This window comes from Urtica dioica, chromosome 11 (genome assembly GCF_054948205.1).
Source record: "Urtica dioica subsp. dioica isolate 48M chromosome 11, U.dioica_male_clone48M_v1_H2, whole genome shotgun sequence".
NCBI classification, from domain to species: Eukaryota; Viridiplantae; Streptophyta; class Magnoliopsida; order Rosales; family Urticaceae; genus Urtica; species Urtica dioica.
In genome coordinates, this window is record NC_142766.1 from 11292062 (window position 1) to 11313988 (window position 21927).

The 21927-nt window shown below is 34.3% G+C and overlaps 2 protein-coding genes and 2 long non-coding RNA genes across 4 annotated transcripts; all 4 read left to right on the plus strand.

Annotated features, from left to right (window-relative positions):
* The first annotated feature begins 1452 nt into the window (after positions 1–1452).
* Positions 1453–2615, plus strand: LOC149381205 (uncharacterized). The gene is made up of 2 exons (XR_016301969.1): positions 1453–1794; positions 2123–2615. It is a non-coding gene; the product is annotated as an uncharacterized LOC149381205 (long non-coding RNA).
* A 1817-nt stretch (positions 2616–4432) lies between these two features.
* Positions 4433–6178, plus strand: LOC149381206 (uncharacterized). Its single transcript, XR_016301970.1, has 2 exons — positions 4433–4997; positions 5627–6178. It is a non-coding gene; the product is annotated as an uncharacterized LOC149381206 (long non-coding RNA).
* A 3707-nt stretch (positions 6179–9885) lies between these two features.
* Positions 9886–13405, plus strand: LOC149381207 (Rho GTPase activating protein with PAK-box/P21-Rho-binding domain-containing protein). Its single transcript, XM_089630426.1, has 5 exons — positions 9886–10587; positions 11666–11786; positions 11919–12038; positions 12327–12557; positions 12640–13405. The coding sequence occupies exons 1-5, from the start codon at positions 10148–10150 to the stop codon at positions 13060–13062; spliced, it is 1335 nt and encodes a 444-aa protein (XP_089486552.1). The 5' UTR covers positions 9886–10147; the 3' UTR covers positions 13063–13405.
* Positions 13406–20551: 7146 nt separating this feature from the next.
* LOC149381208 (protein FAF-like, chloroplastic) lies at positions 20552–21295 on the plus strand. Its single transcript, XM_089601316.1, has one exon. It carries the CDS (start codon positions 20552–20554, stop codon positions 21293–21295), a length of 744 nt encoding a protein of 247 aa, XP_089457442.1.
* Positions 21296–21927: the final 632 nt, after the last annotated feature.

The window sequence follows — 21927 nt, forward strand, 5'->3', positions numbered from 1 at the left end:
TTGGCTATTTCAAAATTTTTAACGTTTCGTATGGCTAGATAGTCGTGTTGTCAATGGTGCCCACAAGAAGAGTTGTAGTCTTTATTTTGTACATTTGATGTAATAAAGTCTCACGAAGACTCTTGCTTGTAATTGCTTATTCATTAATAAAAAGTTGAAACGTTCATTCATTATTCCTTGCCTGTTTGAAACTTTATGATAAGACCTTAGTCTTTAGTCCATAAACAAACTTAACAACTTACGAAGAGACAAATGTAGATTTGCATGAACAAACTCTTCGTAATTTGCTTAAAACGATATATTCGCAATCTAAGGGTCAAAAGACTATTGACCTCAGTACGATTGTTAGGAGAATCTATGATGTCTGGTTATGGGACATTGAGAGTTGGAGACTCTATAGTTCTTCTAGGTATCTTCCGAAGGTACTGAATTGACCAGTGCACTTCTAGAGACAAAAATAAGAACAAACCATTTAACCTCTTATGTCTCAAAGTCACTACGTATGAATTGCATCATGCTTACCTTAATCCTGAAATGAGACATGTCATTTCATAGCTTACGTATTCTCATTTGAGAAAGTCAGAGTTCGGACTCACTATGTGATTCCGAACATGACTTATTGGTGAAGTACTAAGTTATGAAGATGTCATGAGTAACTTTGTGAAGTTCTCATAGATATGGAATTCATGTACAAGATTGCTGAAATGCAATGTATATCACCTCATGCTTTGTTCCTTGGAATGTGAATAAATGAACTGGCCAGTGTCCAAATTGAGTCCTGACTCTTTTGGATGAAACAATGTGACTTGTTAGGTCCTCGTCAATACATTGTTTCTAACTTATTCACAAGCGACAAAGGAGTTGAAGAAATAACAGCTAGAAGGGTAAAATGGTAATTTTGTAAATCCTGACTAGCTGATGATATTCATGAAGGGTAAACATAGATAATATTGATTGGATCCTGTAGCGACTCGAAGTTTTAAGATTAATCTTGTAAATTAAGTTAATCAAAGGACGAGAAAATTATGTAAATTAATTTTCTAAGAATTATTTCCAGTATTTTTGGATTTGAAATATATTAAGGTAAAGAGAAATCTCGGAATAAAATAAAGGATTTATCGAGTTCGTTTCATATAATAAATTATTTTCCGATGAGATATTCCGGAATTTAATTTAAAAAGATAAATTCTCAAGGACGAGAATTATTTCCGAGAAACCTTAAATATATTTGAATTAATCGAGAATGAATGAGAATTTTCTTGGTTTTGAAGCTTTTAATTAAAGGTTCGATCGGTTATCGTTGAAGTCACAAAATTTTGTGACAAGGACGTGGTTGTCATGATTTTCTGGGCTCATTTGAAAGAAAACTTGAGTTCAGGGTCAGTTTAATGGAGATGGAAATTACGAGGGATTTATTTGCAAAAAAATTGAAGAATTCTTTCTACACTCTTCTTCCGCTTTTCCTTTTCTTCTTCTTCGATTATTTTCTTCTTCTTCTCCTCATTTCGCTCGCCGACCTGCAAGAGAGAACAAAGAGAAAAAAAAAACAAAATCCAACCACCCAGAGAAACGATCGCCGACCCCGTCATCAACCTGAACCTCACCTTCTTCTTCTCTTCTCATCTTCCTCTTCTCGTCCTCTTCATCCTAGCGTGCGCCACCAGCTCCAAGACCGAGCTTCACCGCGCCGTGGCCGAGAAGAAAACGCCGCGCGCTGTCAAGGACACCGGACCGAGAACGAGCACCGGGGACCGAGAAAGGAAGTGCCGATGAGTTGAATCTCACGGAAATTGGGTAAGAAATCAAAACCCGAAATGGATTTCGTGATGTTAGGGTTTGTAGTTCAAAATTGGGGCTTTTCTTCATGAGTGTTAATTGAGGAGATTGAAATGTTTTCAGAGCAATTTTGAGCTTCATTTAGATTGGGTTGTGATAGAGTTCGAATTGATGATGATTTTGGTTTGAAATTCCTTTGGGCCGTGTGGTTTGATTTTGAAAATTTGATTATGGATAAGTGATGATTTGAGAGTGATTATTGTGGATTTCGGGGTTGGAAAATTTTGGAGTTCAAGAGGTTTCGGGATTTTTATGATATGTTAACGTGTTTTGTCTTCGTTACGAGTTTTATTATCGAGGGTCTAGGGTCGTCTTAGGCGGGCTACGCAGAGCCCAAAACAGCTGGTTCGGGACGACGAGGACGCGGCCCGAGACATGACGGAGCTACAACGCGAGTGTCGAGAGGCGAGGCCGAACAAGACCGGGAGGACGTCGGGTGGATACGGCGTTTCGGTTTTGGCTCGGAGGCTCGCGAAGCAACCGTTTAGGATTTAGCGAGTTATTGTATTATTGTTGTATAATTATGAAATTTATAGTTATTTTGTACGAATCGGTTCGAGTTAGTACGTTAGTAACATCGGTTTTAATGTAAGTTGGAAAGAAAAGAAAACATAGATTTTTCGTTATTATTATTAAGCTCGTTTAAGGATTTTAAGAGTTAAGACTCGATTGTGATTTAACGTTTGATTTCTCGGTTACTCGAGCTTAGTAATAATAAGTTTGAATATTTTCTTTTGGAATTCAGAAAAGAGAAGAACGAGGCTTGCTTATTAGGATTACTTTCTCGGTTTTGAGTGTGAACGTAGTTTTTGTTTTGAGTTTAAGCTTTTTCGTATCGTTTGAAGTTTTATTCCGAGAACTTGGATTCCTTATAGTGGATATGTCTTTGGGTTCTACGATTTGTAAATCGTACGTTAGAGTTTGAGTATTATGGATTACTCGCAGGATTCTGATTCAGGATCGGTTTGATTTACCGTGATAGGACCCAAGACTGAAGGTCGTTTAGAGGGTTCATGGAGTAAGTGAACGTCTGGATTCTCGGTTATAGTGAACGTTCGAGTTCACAGGACGAGCGAACGTCTCGTGGAAAAGCGACATAGACGCTTACTCTCGAGGTAGGTTATTATAACCCTTCTCTCCTGATTTTATGGTTTGGCCTCAAGTATATATTATTTTCGAAATGAAAATGGTTGTGAACGTGCCACGAAACCTAAACCGTTCTTAGAAAATGTGGCGGAACTTCATCTCAGGATATCTGATCATGAAGTTGAGAATATTTTCGATATTATACATATATCCCGTATTTGCGAAATAAAAGGTTTTGTATATCCTGATAGAGCCGGGAACGTATATATATGAAGCGGATAGTGCAGTCGTATATATATAAGGGTGTGGAGAGTGCACCATTCTGATCAGAGGACTGTCACGGGTTATGTTGACAGGGGCTCAGGAAATAGTATAAGTTTAAATGGGCGTAGATGCACATTTAAATTCAATTGCATTTCTTGCATTTACATTTCTAGCATCAGCATTCCGTCATTTACATTTCTGTAATTTACATTCATGCAATTTACATTCCTGCAAGTTATACTTGTGCGTGTATGGTGATTTACACGTATAAGACTATTATTATACTTGTACGTGTATGGTGATTTACGCGGGACAAGAATATTATTATTATAAAGTAAGTATTATTTTCGAAAATCTTTTTTTAAAAAAATCAAACCATTACTATAGTACCTACTGAGCCTCAGGCTCACCCCTATTTCCCTCAAATTTTTCTTATAATCAGGATGTGAGAAGGAGAAGGGTTAGGAAGACCTCAGAGTTAAGTGTGGTCGAGAGTTGGAAGGTTTTCGCTGGATAGTCTATCAAGTGTCGAAGGTTGGTTTTATTTTTCGTTTTTTTTTCTTTTATCTTTGGACTTGTAAAGTAAATAACTGAGTATGCACCGTGGGTTAGTTTTGTAAAGTTTATTAGTGTTTCATTTTTATATTCAATAATCACGCCTCATCTTTTCCCGGGGCGTGACAGATCCACTCATCATAATTTGGTTGAATTCTTGAGTAGAAAATAAATTCATTTGAACCGAGAGATTTTCAGTGTCAACTCTTTAGTGGAGTCAATTGACATTAAGTTAAACTTGGAAAAGGTTTGTGAACTATTGAGTCCAAGTATTTAGCTCAAGCTTTGTTCATTTGGATCCATGAGGTCACTGTCACAAATCATATCGAGTATGAATAGTTAAACTAGAAGCTAAGTCAAAACAAGAACGAGACAAGTTTTACGAAAATTGTCTAAAGGGTATTTTTGTCTTTTAGGACATAGGACGAAATGAATGTCAATAAATTTTTTGACATTGTCATATGATGACAAATGATTTAAAAACCACTCGGCCATATTAAAGAATTTGGGCCTTGAGGATTAATTTCATTTCATGGAATTTTAATTGAAAATTCTTAATGGGCTTTTCTTATGTTGTCATGAACAAATGAAGAAACATCTAGAAGCATGTTCTTGTGCCTAAATTTCGTCCAACCCAATAGAGAAAAAGAGAGTTTATTTTGTGCATAAATGTATGAAGATACTTGCCAAAAGAAAAAAAGGAAACAAATTTCCTATACAAGGAAACCTTTTGGGCGGCCAACAATAGGCAAGAGAGAAGCAAAATAAAAGAGGAAATAAATCCAAGGCTTCTAGAAGGCAAGCCTTGGCCGTGTGACTCATGAGGAGAAAGAGGCAATATTTGCTCATGAATATGTGATATTCTATAGAAGAGGAAACTAACTTATTGAAGGTAATCCCTCCCCTACAAATAGAGGCCTCATTCTCATTGTTTATTCATCCCACATAAGTTAGAGATTGAGAGCTTCTCTCTCTAGACCTTGTGGCCGATCCTCTCTCTCTAGTTATTTTCGACTTTTGTTTTGGCACCTAAGTCCACATTTGACCTAGTGTTTTAGCTCTTCGACTTTGAGACTTGTTCTCGAGTCGTCGTGTTTAAAAGTGCCAACTCACTAATTCCTTTTCTCTTGAGTGATTCTTGTGATAGAAACTGTCGTGGTTGCTCGTGTTGCCGAGGAAAGAAGAGAGACGTGCTACGAGGGGAGACGAACGTTGCAACTTTCCAAAAGCTTCTCAACGTTCAAGCTTCTAAAAAGGTTAGTAAATTTATGATGCTCATAATAGTTTTTATTTACGTGTACTTGCTCTTTCTCTAGGTTAGTAAAATTGTTTTACTTGTCAAAAGAAAATTTTAAAATTCCGCCGCTTACCCGAAACATTAAACTTTTTCTTGAACCCTAGATCAATTCCAACAACTGGACCCTCTTTATTTTTATTTTTTATTTTTTATACTTATTTTCATTTTACTCTTGTAGTACACACAAAACGTTTGTATTGTAGTTGTACCACAAACCATACTAACTTCTCAATTGTTTTTTTTCCCTTTTATTCTTTTATTTAGTATTATCAACATATAACATTAACACAAACAAATATTAATCAATAATAAATTTAATCAAGTATTAATATATTTTAGTTTATCTTAATATTATTAATTTATACATATATATATATATATAAAAATAATTTTTATAAATATTTGTTCACCGGATACCCCCTTCTGTAAGTCCGATATTTGCCGGTAAACCACATCGTTAGATGTAGTTCACAAGTACGGTTTATCCTCACTCTCATTGGATATCCTGGTAAACCAAGGGTATCTCCCGATACCCAACAAAATTTGAATCTTGATACAGCATCGGTAACGTATTCGAATCTTTGCCAGCAACTGCTTGTTAACTTTACTCATGAAGAATGTATTGTGTCTTTCAAGCAATATGTTGAGATAATGAAGGGAGTCAGGTCCTCTGACAATTACTATATGTGGTCTCCGGCCAAGGAGTCTTTAAATCGACCTTGCCTTAGCTCTGAGGTTGAAGAAACCAAGTCGTGGCACAAAAAGCTTGGCCATTTGAATATAATAAGCATGAAGAAGATCAACTTTGAAAAGGCTACGGTGGGCATTTCCGAGCTCAAGATTGAGGAAGGAAAGATCTGCACAAGATGGTGCTACATCTTACTATGTTCTTGAGTTACTCAACATGAATCTAATGGGTCCAATGCAAGTGGAAAGTCTTAGAGGGAAGAAATATGTCTTTGTCTATATTGATAACTACTCCAAGTATACTTGATTTGATTTTTTTAATGAGAAGTCTGGCACGTTTCGACAAATGTAAAATCTAAAAAATGGCTTAACACACATTATTGTCAAAAACATCAAATTTTGAAAATAATTAACATGACATTTATCTTAGTATAGTAATTTATTATATTCGAATTAGATGAATAGATGTAGAACTTCAATTTTGTAAATAATAGTACAAAAAAATGACCCTTTAAAATACACGTGGCGGCTTTTTTTTCGGCGTCTTTTTTTTTCTCCCACTTTCATCTAGAGATTTTTTTTTCGGCGTCTTTTTTTTTTCTCCCACTTTCATCTAGAGATTTTTTTTCCTTATTTTACATTTATTACTCTCTCTCTCTCTCTCTCTCTCTCTCTCTTTAATTGCTATTGGGAAAATAAATATGACAATATAGAAGAGAAATAAAAAAATGTAAATAAGTTGATGTTAATACCTGACAATGAAATACTTTCGTAAATTATCATAATGATTACTATAAATATATTTTACCATATTGTATAGCATATATAATATATGAATCAATATTAGTGAACCTAATTATCAATATATTTTGTATATTTTTTTTATGTATATTATAATCATAATTATTAATACTATATTATACTATATCAATAACATACATTATTTTGAGTATATGTTATATATATATATTCTTGGAAAAACTATGTGGTATTAATATTATACGTAGATTTTATATGTTATTGTTTGATATATGATACACTTTTGCAATTTAACATAACAATATATTATTAATATAAATATAAGAAATTTTTCTTACTTTCTGTTTCTCTATCTCTTTTTTTTTTTAATTTTTTATCAAAATTTAACTTCAACTTTTATTTACCTAATTTTTTTTTTCTCCATAATACTTTAAGAAATCTGACAGATAGGAAAACATGCAATATTTTGAAAAACTTTGAATTATAAAAGAGTTTTTTTTTTCTATCTTTTGTTACTTTTTAAAAATCATTGACAACGATTTTGCTAAATTTAATTTAATAAAATTAAAAATCTTCAACTTACTCTATTTTCTTTATTTTTTATTTTCCACTTTTTATTTAAATACAATGATAATCTTGTTGACTTGCGCGTTGCGCGTGTTGTTGAAACAAGTTAGTAAAGAGAACTCCAACCACTTTATTTTTAGGGCAGTGTAACGAAATAGCCAAAATGAAACTATGAAATTTGTTTTTAGCCTATGTTTCACAATTTTTAGGGAAATAGCCAACAGGTTTACGTGGCAATAATTAAGGTCTAATTTGCCCTTATTTATTAACAAATTCATAATTTTCTCTCTCCTACTTTTTTCCTATACTTTTTTTACATAAAAACTTCAAAAAACCATATCTATCTCATATGAACTCGAAATTGAGTGATTCCAAATCCTACGGATTCGTGACGCCGAGATATTAAAAAATAGATCCATTGTGTTTGATGAAAAATCATGTTTAATACCATAGATGTAGAAAAATTACGTTACTACCTTAAATATGGAAATAATTGGAAATTGTTGAAATTATAAAAAAAAAATAAATGGAAACGTAACTATGATGCATTGAACATAATTTTTCATCAAACACAATGGGTCTATTTTTGAAGATCCCGACGCCACGAATTTGTTGGATCTGAAATCACTCAATTTCGAGTTCGTATGAGAAAGATACGAATTTTTAAAGTTTTGATGCAAAAAAAAATATTTGAAAAAAACATGAGAGAGAAAAGTGACGAATTTGTTTATAAATAAGGGCAAATCAGACCTTAATTATTGCCACATAAGTCATTTGGCTATATCCCTAAAAGTTGTCAAACATAGGCTAGATCCAAAATCACATGTTTAAAGTGGTCTAATTACTTACATCTCTTATTTTTAATCAACTTACACTCTCTTTTTTTCAAGAAGGAAAATGATGAGTTGTACACCATTTTTTTTCTTTTCATATCCCCTAAACTTTTATCTTCTAGCATGATATATATATATATATATATATATATATATATATATATATATTTCATTTTTCATTCTAACAAACATTGGATTCGTCGTGTGATTACAACCCAAATAAAGAACTACAAAGTAATATTCTAAATTTCATTATCATGGTTGCAATTAATGGATTTGACTGCATTAACATTCTAATTTAATTTTTATTTCCTTTCTCATTTTCATTGTACCAAACATTGGATTCGTCGAGTTAATGTGCTAAATTAACACCCAAAGATAATGGTGAGTCCCACGTTCTTAATCTGGTCATTACAATATAATAGAAGAGTTAGTGTGCTACATCAAAACAATTACAAAAGTAAATAAAATCTAAAACAGCCTAGCAATAGATATCAATTAAGACGTTCGGTTTCATAAGAAAACACGCAACTATGTACAAAGTTATTTAACTGTGTTTTTTTTTTTTTTTTTCAAATTTTATATAAAACCTCTGAGGCAATATCTTTTTCTAAAAAGAGCATAAAACTCAAAATGATAAATATTATACATCTTATAACATCAAAAGATTAGACTTTTAAGACCGTAAAAATTCATATTTAGCATCATATAAAAATATATCATGTGTGAGCTTCTGACCGACACAAAATAAGTTACACTAAACTTTGAATAATACAATCCTAAAATATCGGGAAGATGACAATACCAACTCACCAACATAGTCAACTCATTGAGCTCTTCCAAGATACCATTAGAAGTTCATAAATGAACCAACACATTCGCAGATCACCAATAGTTGAGAAAAATGTTCGAGTGCACATACTGCCAAAATTCCAATAGAGAACTCGAACTCTTAACCCAAAAGAATTCTAAATCTTCAATCACCAAGTAACAGTGGACAATACATCAAAACTTAAATAACGTAAGTGCAATCCAATCTAAACAAGACACCTCGACAAAAGATATAAATAAATACTAAGAGTTAAATCCATAAACACGATCAAGTACCAATCACAACTAAAGAGCCGTCGTCGAGAAAAAAATGTTAATTTGGGATAGTTGAGAGGACGGTCAGTACCAACTCATCAACATAGTCCACTCCGTCAGGAATAGTGGCGGCGCCAAGAGCCGCCAATACGAAAAAATTAAACTCGTTTGAGTATTCTGTTGGAGTTGGAACAAAGCGTTTCCGGGATCTCCCAACGGAGTAGAATACCTGAGCTTCGGGATTTCGTCGAGTGTGAAACTTAAAATCATTGGCAACAATACCGGCTACCCCTCTTGGAAAAGCCTCAATGAAGGAGAGGCTACACATGGACATTCATGACAAAGATTATTTGTGTAATTTTCTGTAAAAAACAAAAATAAAAAATTAATGAATTTCATGCGAGGAGAGCTCCATGTTATATAATTTAGCTCTATTATTCTCCGAGCTTCATATAATTTTTTTAATATCTCCCTGTTATGTGGAAGAACTCTAAATCCTGCAAAGAGATTCGTATCTCGTATAAATAATATAATCCCAATACATCACGATATAGTAGACGGTAGACATATATCACAAAATATCTCCCTGTTATGCTTAAAGCTTCTGAAGGAGAAAAAAGGAAGAAAAGAATCAAAATTCTCAACTTATATATAGTCTCTCTCTCTCTCTTTCACATTTAAAATAGCACACTATTTTTAAGTAATGTATCATCATTACGCTTATAAAAACAAATAATTACGTTTGGTAAAAATAAACTTGGCATCCCATTCATCATTAATGCGACAATCATTATAAAATTACAAGTGATGTACTGTAGTAACATTTTTCATTATTGATTATTATTAGTATGCAAGTCGTAAAATAAAGATTGGTAATAATAAATAAATAAAAAGCAGTTAGCCATCGTTGAGTTAATGATTCTCACGTCTCGTTACCCAAACAAACAAATACAACCAACCAACTCTCTCTCTCTATCTCTCTCTCTCTACTGTTAGAAGAATCGAAAGAAGCGAACAAGAAGAACAAAGAACGAGTCTTTCAACCTTCGTTTGGTTAAACCGGGATTGAAGTCCAACAAACTCTTGCGCTGAATCTTTCTCTCGGAATATTCAATTCATTTTTGTTTGTTTAAGAAAAAAAGAAAGGTATTTTAAAGAAAGAAATACATAGCCGGCCATGACAGAGGTCCTTCTTTCGCCGTCCCATTTCTCTGCGTCTTCTTCACCAACAACGAGACCCACGAGACAGAGAAGCTCCAACAACAACTCTTCCTCTTCTTCTTCGTCGCCATCTTTCGAGAGAGGATTCAGAAGAGAAGAAGAAGAAGAAGAAGAAGAAGAAGAAGAAGAAGAGGAAGAAGAAGAAGAAGAGAGTGAGAGGCAGAGAAACAGAGACCAGCAACAGCTGTCTCTCTTGGCTCTTCTGGTGACTCTCTTCAGGAAATCCCTCGTTGCCTGCAAGACGGAGCGCAGAGGAGAACTCTGCTCTTCCATGGAGATCGGCTGGCCAACCGATGTCCGCCACGTGGCTCACGTCACCTTCGACAGGTTCAATGGCTTCTTAGGTCTGCCTGACGAGTTCGAGCCCGAAGTTCCTAGAAGGCCTCCCAGCGCTAGGTATACATTACCGCCAAACCTTTCTAGGGTTTCTTTGTTGAAATGTGGGTTCCGTAATGTCGTGCTTTTTGGTAGCTCTTTTAGAGTCTGGAATTTCTCTTTGTTTAGGCTGTTGGCTGTTAAGTTTAGGAATTTCGTTTTAAGAAACAGCATTGTTGTGGTTCTGTTTGTTTGTTTAGGGTTGCCAAATTTTGTTTTAGTATTTCATTGTGAATGTGGGTATTGCATCGTCGAGTTCTTTGTATGAGTGTTGGTTGCGTTTGAAATTTCTTAAAACTAGGGACTTTTCCGATTTAGATCGGAGGGGTTCTGGTTTTCTGTTTCATTGCGTTTTGCCTGAAGTTGCAAAAAAAGTTTTTAATGGGTTTTGCATGGTTGCTCTTTTGATGTCTGCGAGATTCCGTTGGCTTGAAAGTTTCTTGGAATCGAAAACTGTTGGGTGTAAGTCTCTAGTTGCGTTGGCTTGTTCACGTTGATCGGATTATAACTTGTGCCGTTTATTTGTTACCGTTTTTTTTTCTTCGTCTCCTGTTACAAGTTAAATGCTGATTGTGAGTATTTTTTTTATTTCATAATTTTGGATTTGATTTGGGAGGCGAATTCTGCAGTTTTGTAATTTGGAAAGTATTATTAAGTGTGGTTGATCTTGTTGGGGTTTTTGTTACCGCGAGTTACACATTGTTCCACATTTAGTTTTAGTGAAGAGAAAGGAAAGAGTTAGCTGGATATTTTTAGATGATGGGAAGTGATTTGTTATGCTAAGAATTACTGAGAGGGAAAGGATTAGGCAGTTTCCTCTGGCGGCGTGTCTCGAAACCACATACCTTTGTAACGTTTCTCTATTAATTCACCTATGGAAGTTGGGTGATGTCCGTGTTGCCATGTTTGCATGATTATATGTTATCTTATATCTGCATTGAAATTTGATTCTCCGTTACCGAAAGGATATCTCTTATTTATAAAAGTCAGAAATGGTAAATCATTGTCGAGACACACGAGGCTATAATATCGCATGTTTACTGGTTTTATTTGGAGTAATTGTTTGCTCTTTGACTCGTATTTTTTTTTTCTTTTGTAGCACAACTGTGTTTGGAGTTTCAACAGAGTCCATGCAGTTATCTTATGACGCTAGAGGGAATAGTGTGCCAACGATTCTCTTAATGATGCAACGCCACTTATATGCTCAAGGAGGCTTACGGGTATGCATCTTCACTTGATTTCTTGTTTCTCAACTTTGCGTAATATCTGATGCCTATGTAATCACTGTGTTATTTTTTTTTTCCTTTTGGCCAAGAACACGGAAATCTTGATGATGTATCTTATGTTTTTAGGCAGAAGGGATCTTCAGAATCAATGCAGAAAACAGCCAAGAGGAGTTCGTTCGTAACCAGTTAAACGGAGGAGTTATACCAGATGGCATAGAGGTGCATTGTTTGGCAGGACTTATCAAGGTAAATGCGTAGAATATTTTGGCACAACTGGACTCTCATGATTAGCTTCGTATCGGTTGTAGTGGTAAAATACATTTTGATTTTCTCTAGTCGCGCCGTAGAAGCCCAGACCTGCAATATATATATATATATATATATATATATATATATATATATATATATATATTTACTTTGTTTTACTTCTGAGCGAATGTAGTAAAAACCCAATTCCAAGTCCTCTGCTTCCAGTATATGGTGCTGAATGGTTATGGTAGGAAAAGTTGACTGAATGATTGTGTGGCGAAACAGGCTTGGTTTAGGGAACTCCCGAACGGGATTCTAGACAGTTTAGAGCCGGAGCAGGTAATCCAAAGCCAGACGGAGGAGGAGTGCTCGGCGCTGGTCGGGCTTCTTCCTCCGACGGAGGCGGCTCTGCTTGACTGGGCCATCAACCTCATGGCCGACGTGGTCCAACACGAGGACCTCAACAAGATGAACGCTCGCAACATCGCCATGGTTTTCGCTCCAAACATGACTCAGGTGAGCGAATGATGATGGACTTTTGTGTGGGTGTGTGTGTGTGCGTGTCTGATTCTCGATCGGAGAAACAACAACGTTGCAGATGGCAGATCCGCTGACGGCGTTGATGTACGCGGTCCAAGTGATGAACTTCCTGAAGACTCTCATCTTGAAGACTCTGAAGGAGAGGGAAGATGGGGTCGTAGAGCCGTGTCCCGCTCGGAGGTTGGAGCCTTCTGACGAGAACGGCCACGAGAGCCCTTCTCAGACCGCTTGTGCCGAACAAGACAGCGAAGAGCCGGCGGCGACCTGTGAGGCGATGCCCAGCTTGAGAGACCAGAGAAACGTAGCCGCCGATGATGAAGAGGAGAGAGTCGATATCGGGAAGAGCAAGGCGAGCGGGTCGAGTCTGAAAAAGGGGATCGCGAAACACGAGGCGGTGATGATGATTGGTCAGAAAGCAAAGGGAATCAGCAAACTGAGCCGTGTCGAGTCGCGGATGGAGCTCATCGAGGCCTGGCGGTGATTGCCTGATTGGACATGCGAGTTTGTGAATTTGTTGTTGTAATTTGTTGCTTTTGTGAGTGGTTTATTGCTTCAACACGCTCTTATGCGTTGTTGTTGTTAATGGATAAAACTATGTACTCGCTCTCTCTCTTCTCTATAAAACTCAGCTAACATTTGAGTCTCATTACTGTTGTTTCTTTCTTTTGTTTGCTTTTCAGCATTTCGTTAAAAGTGTAGCGAGTTTAAAGCTTCTCTAATTGACTGATCAGTCTGTAATATATCTTCACTTACACTAAGTATGTTATTTGTCGCCATATTAATACGAATGTATCACTATACCTATATGTGAGTTTTAAAGCGTTCACAGGTTTCACTCGTTTTTTTTTTCTGAGGAAATAAAAACAGTATCTTTTTTATACTTAAGAGATCAGGATTTGCTGTTTATGAATTCGAAACTTGTTGGGTAATGTTTTCCAATTTTTACATGCGTATATCAACCCGAATGACAGTAGTACCATTTTTAATGTAATTACAGATTGATTGTCTAACGTTGATATATGTATGACGTGGCTGGATTTGCCAGCAAGTTAAATGCCAAGCACCAACAACATACGGAGTGGAATGCACGGATTGCGTCGTTTGTTAGTAAATAAATGTATGTAAGGGATTATCCAACTATGATTTGGATTTGAGTGAAGATACCCAAAAACAAATCAATTATATACCTTTTGTTGCCATAATCATCCAACCGGTTTGACATCATATCACAAAGAATTATTCCAAAGTATGATATCGTAGATATGATAAATCTATTTTAATAAGGGGTGATGTAGCTAAATAGTCAATTTAAAATTATGAATTTGCAAAATAATCAAAATTTGTATTAATTTAGTAAAATAGTTAAAATGTGCTGTAATCTGGTTTCGAAATTTTTTTTGACCCCAAAATTAATTTTTTTGAAAGTGATAAATTATTTATAATAATCGTCAAAAAATTTAATCTTAGCTGTCAAATTTTTTTTTTAAAAACGTAAATTTGGTTACTTTGCTGAAAAAGTTGAAACTTTGATTATTTTGCTAATCAATAAGTTTCAAATGACTATTTTGTACAATTTTTCCTTTAATAAAATGGTCCATTAGGAAAAATAGCCAACTTAAATGTTTGATATTGTTAAATAGCGAACGTTTGATAAATATTAGGTAAATAACAATTTTCATGTATTTACAGACATAAATTTTAGATAAATATGCATTTCTATATATTAGGTTACGTCGTTATTTACGACTATTTACCTAAGATTTATCAAACGTTGGCTATTTAACAATGTCAAACGTTTAAGTTGACTATTTTCCTAATTTTTTGTCAATAAAAAACTATGACTTATCATTTTGTGTAATTACGTTTTTATCCTCTTTTATTTTCATTCAGAGCATCTTTAATAGTTTAGCTAAATGTATTAGTTCTATTTGTCACATAGATTTTTCTAAAACTAAATAGTTAAGCAACTAGCTTAATAGAGCCAATCTGCTTAGATTTGCTTAGCTAAATCAATAGTCAATATCCAAAACAATGGTTAAGCAACTAGTTAAATATTTTTGATATTTACAAACAAATCCCTACAATTGTTAAGCAAAGAAACAATTAAAGATGCTCTAATCATCTTTTATTAACTTCACTGCATCTCTCTCCTCATTAAACCCTCAGCTCAATTTAAAAAAAAACCCACCCACTCTCGATAAACCAAATCGCAAAAAAAAAAAAAAAAAAAAACATTGCAGCCATATCGAACCCTAGCCGCTAAGAGGAAACTGGCGGATATCGGAAGGTTGATGCAAGTGTTGATGGACGCTGGACCGCTTCTGCAACTCCCCTCGCCGCCGGACCTCTACTACAGTGGGAAAACTCCGGCGCTGGTTCCGATGAGGTCGGGAATGAACGAGCGGCAAACAATATAAGCTTATTAGAATGAAGGGGTTTGGTTTTTTATTCTCGTGAAAGGTTTAATTTGAATATTCTTTTTGCGTAAAGAAGATTTTTTTTTTTGAAGGATTTTGCGTGAAGAAGATTAGGAACGAAGATGGAAGGCATTTATTATTTGGGTTTCTATATGGAAAGACACTTTTGTATTTTGTTGGATTTTATCTATTTAGATATTTAGATATATCATACACATTTTTTGTCTTGCAACTTTATTGTTTGGTTCATTTTTTCAAGTCTTGATGATGATTTAAATGGAAATTATATGAAAGGTTGACGGGAATGCAAACACAATGGCTGTGTTTGTTATAGCTTATTAAGCATGTTTTTAGGTTTTTCTAAAAGCACAATCGTTTTAAAGTGTTTGATAAATACAGTTTTTAGTAAAATTTAAAAAGTATTTTTGCAAAATATAGAAGAAAATTGAAAAGCTGTATTTTCATAGCTTTTGGAAAAAACAGTTTTGTTCAAAAGCTGAATTTAAAATTGTTTTTTTAAAGCAAAGCAATGCCAAACACACTCAGTAACATTGTTGTTTTTTTAGGATATTAAAGTATTAACTTGATTCATGTATGTGTCTTTTTAATCATTTTTGTCGTTCTTTCATTTTAATGATATATTTTTTTTAAATTCGTTTGAAGATTTATTGGCATTTTTTTTTCAATAAAATCTTCAAAGATTTTGGAAATTTCTTTGAAGATTTATTATCGGCATATTTACCAATAAATTTTTTGGATGTCAATAAATCTTCAACATAACAAATTCTTTGAAGATTTATTGACATCCAAAAAATTTATTAACAACGATGTCAATAAATTTTTAAAGAATTTATCAGAATCGTTTGAAAATTTATCGACATCTTTGTCAATAAAAAGAGAAAGATGTCAATAAGTCTTCAAACGATTTCCAGATTTTTTCAACGAATTTTTTTCCTTCAGATTTCCTAAAAAAAATTCGTTCATTTTCTTAACTTCACAAACAAACAAAAAATAAGTCATGAGGGAATATAGCAAATGCAAATATATTAAGTAAATAAAAAAGTAAATACAAAAGAAAAATAAAATGATATTTCATTGACTGTATTTTTGTACCAAGGCATATAAGAAATTCATATTTTTTTTTTTTTTATTAATTTTGACTTATTGGATTTTGGTCCTAAATTATCTAGGAGGTCATACTTCTTAAATAATCCCTATCGCAAATCGCTCTAATATACTTACAAGTATTTTTTGGAATGAAGTAGCCAATTAAATAACTCAGTAGCAAAATAGCGAAGAATTTGTAGGCTATTGCATAATAACCATTTATAGTGTAAAAAGACTAATATACCTTTCATGTTTGGGTACATATTATTTATTTTGAAAAAGGAATCGTACGTTAATTTGATCAATTTCTTCACCTCATAAACTCATTTTCGGTCCATTAATTGATTTCAAAATTGTCTATTTATATTTTCATCATAATTTCTTAATTTTTAGAATTCTGGTCGTTATGTTCGTGAACCAGTTTTTCTAGGATTTCAGAAAAATTAATCTAAGGGTCCAAAATTCTATATCCACTTTTTATACCAAAAAATTTCAAAACTAATTCCATCGTCGAAAACTAGGCAACAACATTTCAAAAAAATTAATAATACTTTCAGTTTTGCTAATCCAGTTTCAAAACACAAACAATAGAGAAAAAAATTCTTACAAAAACGCATTTTCGGACAAAGTACATGATTTTTCAAAATATTTAATCTTGACTTCAAAAAATTTAATCGACTTCTATAAGAAAAACTTAGCTAAAATCATGTTATGGAATCTCCTATCTAAATATGCAAAAATGCTGTTACGAGAAGACAACGAAGTGTCAAAACATTTAATCATGATTTCAAATTATTTAATTCACTTTCTATAACAAACATATAAGAAGCTCATAAAATTTAATCATGCCTTCAAGATTGTTAATTAATCTAAACTTAAAAACACACACAAAATCATTCAAAAATTAGAATCAATATTTTGAAAATATTAATCCTGTCTAAAAACATCAAACAGTACTAGTAGAAGAAGATGGATACGTTCGATAGTGAAAAACGATCTACTATATCTCAATAATCAAAGGTACATGACTTAGGTTTGTAGACTTCATCTCAAACGCCTAGCTTCTTTGACTTCTCCAATGGATTGCAATCTGAGATCCCCTCATACCAGAGACCCCCTCTTTTTTTCACGCGACTCTTCCTCCCGAAGATCGCATGATCCTCTCCCGAAGATCTTCTCAGTGTATCAACACATAAACGTGCAATCACAAACTCCGTACAATTAAAGCACATCAGCAACAGGTTCCTTGAACTAGTTGTCGATGAAGATCTCCTAGCAGAGAGACTGGTTCAAGGTTAAGGTCGGCGTGAATTGACCTAAGAGTGTCAATCGACCTAATGAAATCCTAGGGGAGTTTTATAGATGTCAATAACATAATCTCCACAAATTAAATCGATCGAGAATCCAAATTTGATCATATCTCCAAAAAAATCGAAACTAAAAATATTATGTTTTTAGTTTTGTTCGTGTTGGGGAAAGTGACTAACGTCCCGGGTTAGTTGAACAACTTCTTGCAGCTTTGACTTGAACATATTTGACATTGTTTTGTCAAACTAAATCATGCCACAGATGATCTAACAAACGGCGATAACGACAGAGATCAACCGTGACAGTGTTGGTGATGACGATTGACGACGATACTGACGACATAAATCAACAGCGATCGATGGCGATGGCAATCGATGACGATGGTGACAAAGATCGAAACAACAACATTTGGATCGTTGGCCTTCGATTTTCGACGATGACCTTTGGATAGTCGCCACATCAGCTATGTCGTGAGAAGAAGCAGAAGATGAAAGCGTCGTTGAGATCAGAATCGAAGACTTCTGTATTGCCTGCTCCGATACGCGACGTGGCAGCAGAAACGGCGGTTCCACGGAAGCCAGCGGTGAAGCTTGGTTGTTGTTGCTCCTCCTTCCATGGTATTGCCGATGAAACCCTAACTTTTGTTAGTATCTTTGAGATTTGTTTTGTTGAGCGTGAGTGAATAAAAAAGCTTATTTAGTCATTTTATTTATTTATAATTTTGACTAATATGCCTCAATTTTGAATAGTTTGGACCATTTTACTAAATTCAAACTTTGACTAGATAGTCAGATCACCCTACTTACGGAAAATATCATATGTACCCTTTGAATTATCACGTTTATCGCATCACTTAAATAGTTATTATTTACTATTTAATTACGCCTTAAAAGTCATTTTTTGTATCAAATTACGCTATAAAAATGTTTGCGTGTGTTTTAAGGTATAATCTAGTATTTAAAAAACTAAAGGCACAAGCACTATATTTCTGAAAAATAAACGTATTTATGTCATTTTTCCTATTCTCTTTGATTGATATTGGATCTATATCCGAATATTCTCCTTTTTGTATCGTTGGCTTTGAAAACTACAAGCATACATCCAAGAAAGTCATGAGAAAACAAAATTGTTTGTATGGCTCATATATATTCGTCTTATAAAGTAATTACATCAATTTCCTACTTGCTTGAGGCTGCTAAAGTTTGAATTTTTTTTCACAAGCCCGACTTTTCTTTTTAATACATATGTGAAGAAGAAAGAGGAGAATATAATTAATTAGTGGTCGTTAAATCGGAACAGAAATTTAGTCACAAGTATCCACCTTGTATCTGTTTATAACTGGACACAATTCTAACCCTCTCGGATATTGCAAGTTCAAATGCTTACTTTATTTCTAATTTTCTAATCCTAATTATAAAACTTTTAATAAAAATATAAAAAAATATCGCAAAAATCAAATCTGATCATGCATCTTCTAATACCCTCACTCTAGAATTCTCTTTGACTGCGTGTATACAAAATTTCAATCAATTGAAATCGATATATACCTTTAAGACCATTTTAATTGGAAAGTTTGCCAGGTCCACTAGACTTACAATATCAAGGGGTATATTTTTATTGTTTAGCAAAAAGAGGAAGAAAATATAAAATCCAAACGATTTTTTCTTATAGCTGTAGGGATCTGATTCGAAGTCATGACTTCTCGCGACTTCAGCTACTTCATTTAATCTAAACAATTTTAAAAGTCAAAATCGACGATGTAGAGTTTATTGGCTCAAATCATTTTGCAAATCACATCGATCCGTATAACTAAGAAATTATTTTCGAGGGAAAAAGAGAAGAAGAAACCCTAATAGGTCATGTCTTTTATGCATTATACATTAGTATTACCATTTTTATGGTCACACTCTTTTGAAAATAATAATATCCCATCATTTTTTAAGATAACACGAGGTTTTTATTAATAACAAGTAGATATAATTGATAAATATCGACACCAAATTCATTAGCACGAGGAAAGACAAGAAATCAAGTCGTAAAATATTCAAAATTAGTATCGAATAGTAGCACATTGATTTTAATTTTCAAAGGCACACTAAACTTTTCATTGTCGCCGACTTTGTCGCTCTAACGCTCGGATCGCTCATCTGTGAAGCTGAACTCTTCGACTCCCAAACACCACTCGCCCATCAAAAGGCCAACCCAACTCACATCATTATCACACATCAAATTTGTGTCATTTTTCTTTTAAATATATACAGCGCTTGTATGTCTCGTTTTTGTGTGTCCTTTCAATTAAAATAAACTATGTCATCATATTATTTTGTAACTATACTTTCTTCTATACAAAAATATGTTTAAAAATGATGATATACAATGGAAGAACACTAAAAGAGATAAATACGTATAATGCAATTGAAATTTCATATATCATAAAAAAAAATGTGTACATCGCCAAATTTAAGCCAATTAACATGCATAATGAATAAAGCACGATCAGAAAATTGCATGATCGGCTTATACAAATTGGCTTTTGTGTTTTTAAACGTTTCTAATGAAATGTCATTGATGTCTCTTATTGTGAAATTGTTAGGAGCACCGAATCATTATCAAGTTATAAGCGAATAGTTTGTCACGAGATTTTGGTTTTCGTTTCAAATGTAGAGAAGAGAGTTAATCGTATTACCTGCTAATAAATAAATAAAATGTCCTTTCTAGAGTTAGAATCTACTTAAAATAATTTAAATTGTAATTTGCGAATGTAACAAACAATGAAAGATATTAGGAAAAGTTGGATGGAATAGTAACCACCAAAATCAATATATAGAGCTATATAGCTCAAACCACCCAATCCCATATTTTTTGGAGTCCAATTGATTATTTCGCATGAAGACACATCACATATTATGCACACACACACACACATGACACATATATATACCAAACAAAGCGTTTGATTTTTTCAAACTCCATGTATCATGCTCATCTCGTGCCACTTTCTCTCATATATACACCTCAAACGACTACCTAGCTAGCTGTAAAAAAAAAAAAAAAAAAAAAAAAAAAAAAAAAAAACCCCTCTTCTCGTCTCTCTCTCTCTACAATTCTTCTTCTTCTTCTCTCAATCATAAACCAAACATGGCTGCTTGTGGAAGCCTTCAACACATATTTGAGAAGCCATTTCCAGAAAACCCAACATTCCTCGAGTCCCTATCGCAACAATGGAGCCAAATAAAAAGCAACCCATCTTCAGCCATGAAACAAGACCAGTACTCATCTTCCTTCACCGAAATCTTCGGCGAGCTTCACTTCAAAGAAAACTCTCCTCTCCAAACCCCGGCCGAGAAGGGGTCGTTCTTCTCCAACAATAATTACTCCTCCGCGAGGTCCCACAAGAACTGCACCGAAGGGCTAGGGTTCGAGAGCTCCGACGAGGTCGAGGACATCTCGGCCATGGATACCAATAGCGCTACTATTACTGCCCACGATACTCCTGATTGTATAGTCAACAGAGAATGGAGGAGATTAGAAGTGGTCAATGATAGTGGCGAGAGGGAAATCGATCGGAAGAGCCCGGGAAGGAAGCCGAGAGCGGTGGTCGGAGGAGGAAAAGGGTTTCCGCCGCCGATATCGTGCCTGAGCAAGACGGGGAAGCCTAGGGTTTGCTTCGAGTCTTACAGAGAGGACGGTAGGTTTGTGCTGAAGGAGATTAGGGTTCAGACGAGAGAGTTTTTGCATGCATGCAGAGAAGACGGGCGTCTTAAGCTTCACTTTGTTCAGCCAAGCTTTGATGAGGAAATCGCCGAAGATGGCGATATACAAGAAGATGATAAAGAAGAAGAAGGTGACGATGATGATGACGAAATTGTGATTGCGTACTGATGACTCATGAGATGATCAGTTGGAGATATATTTTCATGTTAATTGTAATATATCACCCTAATTCAAGAGGGGCCTTTTTTCCTTGTTAGAAAAAAGGGGGAAAAAATTGCGAAATAATATACAGGAAAGAATATTGTCAGTTCTAGTTAATCATTTAGTGCTTATTAATGTTTTTTTTTTTTAAATCTAGAAGATCTTCTTTATTGATTTTTATTTTATTTTTTTGTTTCATGTTTCTATAATTACAATGGATAATTTTCAATGTTGTCTAACATAAAGGATAACTTCCAATCCTTCTTTTAGTTGAACTTTCTTAGAGCAACGTTCCTCCCTTTGAATGAGTTTCTGAAAGGGAGAAGAGCATGGAATGGGAGAAGAAAATGAAGGAAAAAAAAAAACATTATTATCCATCAAAAGTTGAGGTGAAAATTAAGTGATTTAGCTCTCTATCGCAATGGGATGAAGATAATGTATTAAGATTGTGACAATAGCTATATCCTTCACAAACAACTACACATTAATCCATAGGCGATACATGCCAATATTTTCAAATAGTGACACGTGAAACCGACGCTACATTCATGACCTGCTTTCTCCATTTTGTGTTTCCACATGTCACGTTTCTAGATCAC

What these genes read in the sequence shown, in the direction of transcription:
- LOC149381208 (XM_089601316.1), top strand. Translation starts at nt 20,552, where the DNA reads ATGGCTGCTTGTGGAAGCCTTCAACACATATTTGAGAAGCCATTTCCA.
- LOC149381207 (XM_089630426.1), top strand. Translation starts at nt 10,148, where the DNA reads ATGACAGAGGTCCTTCTTTCGCCGTCCCATTTCTCTGCGTCTTCTTCA. An exon ending in ATGCTCAAGGAGGCTTACGG is followed by an intron (nt 11,787 to 11,918) that starts GTATGCATCTTC and finishes TTATGTTTTTAG; the next exon opens with GCAGAAGGGATCTTCAGAAT. An exon ending in GTTTGGCAGGACTTATCAAG is followed by an intron (nt 12,039 to 12,326) that starts GTAAATGCGTAG and finishes GTGGCGAAACAG; the next exon opens with GCTTGGTTTAGGGAACTCCC.